This window comes from Vicia villosa, linkage group LG1, assembly GCF_029867415.1.
Source record: "Vicia villosa cultivar HV-30 ecotype Madison, WI linkage group LG1, Vvil1.0, whole genome shotgun sequence".
Taxonomy (NCBI): Eukaryota; Viridiplantae; Streptophyta; class Magnoliopsida; order Fabales; family Fabaceae; genus Vicia; species Vicia villosa.
In genome coordinates, this window is record NC_081180.1 from 128410918 (window position 1) to 128417637 (window position 6720).

The 6720-nt window shown below is 35.3% G+C and overlaps 1 protein-coding gene across 1 annotated transcript; it reads right to left on the minus strand.

Moving 5' to 3' along the window:
* Positions 1-3874: 3874 nt before the first annotated feature.
* Positions 3875-5802, minus strand: LOC131653730 (uncharacterized). Its single transcript, XM_058924005.1, has 4 exons — positions 5386-5802; positions 5145-5313; positions 4828-5023; positions 3875-4685 (listed from the first exon to the last, which is right to left on the minus strand). Exons 1-4 carry the CDS (start codon positions 5800-5802, stop codon positions 3875-3877), a joined length of 1593 nt encoding a protein of 530 aa, XP_058779988.1.
* Between the last annotated feature and the right edge of the window lie 918 nt (positions 5803-6720).

A 6720-nucleotide genomic window follows, 5' to 3' on the forward strand; every position in this document is an offset into this window, starting at 1 on the left:
TGTATAAATGGACCTATTAAAATTGGACATGTCATTCAGGGTACCAGTACCCAATATAATATGGTGGGTACTAGAGTGTTCACCTACTAATAATATGTATCCCACTTTACACGTGTAACAAAATATAATGGCAAAGCAGTAAAAGGAAACATAAAGTAAGGGTGACTCCAAATTGTAAGGTGGGTGAGTCGTAGGGGTGGACATTCGGGAACCACCCGAAGAAAGCCGACCGATCCGAGTGATTCGAAATTGTAGCGGTCGGTTTCAATCGGTTCTGCGGGCTGGGCAGATGATGAAGTTGGGCTTGATCGGATATCCAAGGTCGGGTTCGGATGATTTTGTTGGGTCCGTCGGAATCCGGACCCGTCCGATCTATTATTATTAGTATATAAATTGCATCAACTTCACCCTAAGTTTGTAACCCTAATCTGTAAAATCTCAAATTTTTTCCGCCGCCCCCTCTCTCATATCCTTCACTTTCTCATCACCCATAAACCATCTTGATGTTTCCTTCAGTCGTTCACTACAACCATCAATACCAACACCGTCACTGCTGAAACCTTAGAGGCTGAAGCTTTAGTTCAGCGCTGTGCTCTTAAATGAGAGATTGTTGGACATGAAAATTTATCATCTTTCACCTATGTGTTTTGCATCTGGCTTTAGTGTTTTAGTTTTCATTGTAAAATCTGTTTTAATAACTTCATTTGTGTTATTTTTATGGAGAAATGCAAGGAGCTGGAGAAATGCACCGAGCTAGAGAAATGCAAGGAGCTGGAGATTTGGAAATGTAAGTTTAGCTTAAGTTTATATATGATTATGTGTGATTTTGTAAAAAAAATGTGTGTTTGATTGTGAGTTAAGTTTATGTTTGCTTTATGTTTATGTTGTATGACCATGTTTGGTTATGCTTGCTTATATTCTATTTTCTTTTTTCTTTTTACTATGTTTGATTCAAATTTTTAGTTGTATTTGCAGTAAAATATTGGAGAAATTCACTCAGTTGAAGAATGTTGAGAGTATTTATTCTGAGAATTTTGTCTTTGGTATGGTTTTCAAAAGAATGAATTTTCATATATTAAAATTATAATTTATGGATGTGAATGGAGCTTTCCCTTCTTTAACTAACCAAACATATGTTGATTGAAGTTTTTCTTTGTGGCTTGCAGATTGTTTGAGTTGTGTAGTGATGAAGCAAACATGAATTTGTTGGCCAACACTCTACAGGGCATTGGTTCCCAAACATGTATAGCAGGTAAAAGAAAATAATTGTTTTGATGTTTTGATATTTTTTTAGTATGTTTCATTCTCAATACTACAAGCTTCTAAGTGAGAAAATCAGTAAGTTTTGTTTTGTTTAATACATTGGAAATAAATGGGAAAATCAAGAAAATCATTTCCTTGGTTATGTATCTTTATCATGACCTTTTGCAGATTATATGGTTATCTGGTTATCTTTCACTGGTGCATTTAGGTAATTAGGTAATTTGTTTAGAGGCTTGTATTTATACAAATGATTTGGATGCTTGTATTTCTTAATCAATCAAGATGATTCAATTTTTATATGCTGCAGAAAACTCAATATGTAGGAAACTCAATCATGTGCAATTGTGCAATTGAAGGATTCAAGAACCTTTGGTAAGGATATTTTAATTGCCTTTGTTCTATTGTTTTATAATGTACAGGGTTAGTGTAGGATGAACAAGTGGCTTCCGGTCAAAAGAAGTTTTCTTAGTTCCTACTAAGATACCAATGAAATAGATAAATGAAAAATTAAAATGCTTAAGATTATAATAACTTTTCTAGTTCCTACTAAACCTTTCTAGTTCCTACTAAAATGCCAACATATGTTTGATTTTTAGTTATCCATACAAGTTATTGATCAATTAATTATAGTCATCGCACCTGTAGAGGAGGATGATGGTGGAGAGGATGGTGTTGAACAACTTATCAGACTGAATTTTTTTTGGATGGGTTCTAATTGTTAGGTAGACAATGTAAGATATTTACGTTTGTGTGTGTTTTTTTTTTAATTTTCAAGGACTTGATATGGACTGAATTTATTGAATTTATTGGGTTATATTTATTTATCTTATGTGATGGTCTGTTTGGTGTATCTCAGTTTTATATATAGAATATTCTGCTGGAAATAAGATAGCTAGCAGAAGAATATACTGCTGGAAATAAGATAGCAGAAGAGGACTGATCAATATTCTTGGATTTATTTTTGTTGGCTGTGTTATGGAATTTGTAATACATTTATGACTACTTTGTTGACTGTTTATAACTGCATTTATATATTTGGAATGCATTTGTGTTGAATGTTACTGTGTTGAATCTTACTGCATTTTATTATGCTCAAAAATATGGAATTTAGGTGAATCTGGTTGTATGTTTAAAAGGGGCTAGTTTTGAAATTTCTGTGATAAATTGCTCAAAATAGTCCTTTGAGGAAATAAATATTACTTTTTTATCCAAATAATCAATAGTTTTTTTTAAATAAAAAATTAGGTAATTTTGTTATTTTTAAAATTAAAATAAAATTTATATTGGGTTGTAATTGGGCTTGAAATTTGAGTGGTCTAAGTACTAGATTTATAGTAAGAATTTAAAAAAGTAAAAAAAAAAATCTATTAAACTTAGGCTAAATACCCTTTTTGGTCCCTTAAGTATACCCTTGGGTCCATTTTGGTCCCTCAACTCTAAAAAGTTCCAAACTGGTCCTTTAATTGTTCTAAAAGGTGCACGTTTATCCTTTCTGTCAAATAAGGTGTAACAGACGTTAAATAATCCTACGTGGCATGTGATGTGGAAATGTTTATATGTTTTTTTTATTCTATGTGTCTCTTCCCAAATTGGCTTCGTCCCCAAATTCACAGGTGCTAGGGTTCACATTTGCAGAACCAAATCTCCTCTTCTTCCTTAACGAATTATTCTTCCCCAGTTTCTAAGGTTCACGTGGAAAATGAAGTCTTCTTCCTCAACGAATTCTGGAGAATGTACATACGATTCTTATTTGAAGAAATTTGGGAGTGCAGAAGGGATGTTGCGATGGAAACCTAAATGTGGCTGTGGAGACATGGCTACTCTACGAAGAGCTTCAACTGTTACGAACTATGGGCGATAATTTTGGGGTTGTCGTAATTATAAGGTAAATTAACTTGTTTAGTCGCATTCTATTGTTGTGTTTGGTCTGATTTGAAATTATTGTTGAATGACATAGGGTTCAACACAACCTGGATGTGGCTACTTTCAATGGTTCTATGATGATGCTGAGGATGAAAAAATCACTTTATGAGGAATCAAAAGAGTAGGTTGGAGAAGCTTGAACATGATATTGATGCTGCAAAAATGGAGGTCGAGTGTTTAAAGAAGAAGATTACAGAATTGCAGAATCAATCAAAGAAGAGCATGAAGATAGAAAAAATTTGGAGGAGTCTGTTTTGTTTACTTTTAGTTGTTGTTGTTAGGATGTTGTAATAAGGTCAACCAGTTTAACATAGGTTGTTGTTAGGTCAGATGCTACACATTGGATTTGTGTAAAAAAAGTTTGTAACAGATGTATCATTTACAATTTCAATTAAAGGTTGATTTAAGTGTTTAAATTATGAGTTTTCCATTTTTGTTATGTTTACATCTCAAGCTTAATAACTGCAACAACCATAAGGTTTAACATAAGGATTGACATTGTTGCTTAACACCAACATAAGTTGTCAAAAAACTAACAGTAGTTACATCAGTTTCATAACATAAAATATGCTACATAATTAACATATGCTTGTCCAAAAAACTAACAGTAGTTGTCCAAAAAGATGCTACATAAAAGATGCTTAAGAGTGCTAATTCATAACATAACAGTAGTTGTTCAAAACATAAACTAAATTTTCCAGCTTGGGGTGGCTCTCTTGGTAGGAGTTGTCCTTCTTGTTGTTGGGCCTACAGCTGTTCTGGCTGCATTCAATCTTGTTGTAGGACCAGGTGGTGTGAAAGGGGTAGCTGGCCTCCTAACTGGCAACTTCTTTGATTTTAAATGGATTTTCTTGGACTTTGCTTGAGATGCTTGAGATGCTTGGGCAGTGACTGGTTGGGAAGCTTGATTAGGAAATGCTTGAGGTGTTGCTTGAGATGCTTGGGCAGTGACTGGTTGGGAAGCTTGGGCAGTGACCGGTTGAGAAGCTTGGGCAGAAACTGATTGGGAAGCTTGAGTAGTTGAAGGAACCTTACATGTAAGTTTGTTGTGACCTGGTTTTTTACACCTACTGCATGAAACAATAAATCCAGTCCTTCTCATTTTTCTATCAGACCCGTCAATTTCACCTTGCTCTAAATTCCTTCTCTTTTTAGGCCTTCCAAGCATTTTCCTATATTTTGGGGGCAGAACATCAGGGTACTCTGTTCTTACCCAAAGATTAGAGCCATTAACTGGAAAAATAACAGGTTTATAGACTTCTACATATCTTGACTTTCTATAATAATCAGGTATGTAGTCATCAACCTTATGATTCCTACTCTTCATGGCTGAAAGTGAATGCACACAAGGTAGGCCTGTCAGCTCCCATCTTCTGCATGAACAAACTCTATCCTTCAAGTTGACTGTGAACTTTTCTGCAGAATTTTCAAGATGCCTCACTTCAAAGATATGCTCATCAGACATCCTAACAATACATACAATAATCAAAACTGTTCCACTGAGTTTAAAAACAATAAACAAAAATGTTCAACTGAGTTGAAATACAATAAACAAAAATGTTCCACTGAGTTGAAATACAATACACAGAAATGTTCTAATGAGTTTAAATCTAATGAGTTTAAATCAGAAATGTTCTATACCTGACTAGCCACATGTTTGTGTATGAGTTTGTTTTCTCAATCTTCCTTCTAATGTTTGGTAGCACTTCTTCATATGCTAGCCTTTCAAACCTCAACCTGTTTGTAGCCCACCTCTCCATCATATATGTTCTGATTTCCTCTACCATGGTTATCAATGGTTTGGACCTAGAATCCAATATGACACTATTGAAAGCCTCTGACATATTATTCAGAACAGCATCACACTTGTTATATGTCTTGAAGTATGATCTACTCCAAAATCTTGGAGGGGTGCTCATCATGTGCTTGTATGCTTCCACACTCACATCCTTCATTACCTTCATCTCCCTTTTCCCAAGCCTGGTAATAAGTAGACTTGGCAGCTTTCCAAATAATTTCTTTAAGTTTTTTTCCAGGATACCTCTTCCTAAAGTTGTTGTATAAATGTCTGACACAAAATCTTTGTTCTACCCTAGGCAGAAGCTCTTCCATTGCAGGCAATAATCCCTATGCAAAGTGTATAAGAAAGGTGTATAAGCAAAATGTAAATGCAAAATGTAAATGCAATATGAATCATACCTTTTGCTGATCACTAATAAATGTGTATGTCAGGCACTCTTCCCTTCCACCAAGGTCAGCAATAAGCAACTCCAAGAACCATGTCCAGCTATCCTTGTTTTCACTCTCCACCACTGCAAATGCTATGGGTAACATTTGATCATTTGGATCTCTATCAATGGCTGCAAGGATTTGACCTCCACAAAGTCCTTTCAAGAAACATCCATCAAGCCCAATGAAATGCCTGCTTAATTTGAAACTTTCCTTACAAGCAGCAAAACAAATGTACAACCTTCTGAAGTGAATCCTATGATCATCAGAACCTTCTTGAGCTGGTTGAACATTCAATTTCACAGTTGAACCTGGGTTTGCTCTTAACAACTCATGGCAGTAGTCATAAATCCTTGTATAATCCCCAAGGAAAGATCCATCAACCATGTCTCTAGCTGCAAACCTAGCTCTTATAGCCTTTGTCTTGTTGACCCCCACATTCCACTTTTTTTTTGAACCTTTTCCTTTATGTCTTTCAACTTCATTCTAGGGTTGGTCTTAAGTGAATTTTTTATTCTTTTGCTCAACCATTTAGTCTTCAACATCTTCACATTATACTCTCTACTGCAATTATGAGTGTCTACTATCTTTCTTAGTTGCCAAGTATCCTCATTAGGCAACTTAGCACAGTATGCTTGCCATTAACATCCTTCTTTACACCTAACCCTCACCCTTATCTTGTCATTCTTAGTGTACCTTAGGTCTCTTCCAGATTGGACTGCATAAGTTGTAATTGCTTCTTTAAAATTATCTTTTGTGGTAAAATATGTTCCCACCTCCCACTTGTAGTTGGACATATCCTTTTGTTCCTTGAATATTGGAAACTTCTTTCTCTTAACTTTACTGCTATCATCACTGTCACACTCACTTTCTAGATCCTCACTTTCATTATCACTGCCTTTCAATTCATCTTTGGTTTCTTCCCACTTTTCCTTACCTTTTTTGCCCTTTTCTCCTACATTATCATCTTCAAGTAGGTTACCAACTTCTTCTTCCAACTCAGTTTCATACTCATTAGAGTCATCATCGAATACTACCTCCATTGCACTATCATAATTGAAGTCTTCATCTTCAAAAGTATTAGAACTATGCCCATCATCAACCTCCCCAACCCTTTGTCCATTATCATCAGTATCTACTGCATCCTTATCCCTTCCATGATCAGCTAGCAATTCAGTTTCATTCCTCATCTCCTCAAGCACAACTTCAGTCTCATCTACAATCTCATCTACAACCTCATTAAGTGGTATTTCATGAAGGGGTATGTCATCTACTGGTACCTCAGCAAAATCAGGGTTTGTCAAT

Excerpts from the sequence above, each read along its gene's own strand:
- LOC131653730 (XM_058924005.1), bottom strand. The coding sequence starts at position 5,802 with ATGGTTGATGGATCTTTCCTTGGGGATTATACAAGGATTTATGACTAC. Across the intron at positions 5,314-5,385 it reads TTATTAGTGATCAGCAAAAG|GGATTATTGCCTGCAATGGA; the intron begins GTATGATTCATA and ends CACTTTGCATAG. Across the intron at positions 4,686-4,827 it reads ACAAACATGTGGCTAGTCAG|TGGAACAGTTTTGATTATTG; the intron begins GTATAGAACATT and ends TTTTAAACTCAG.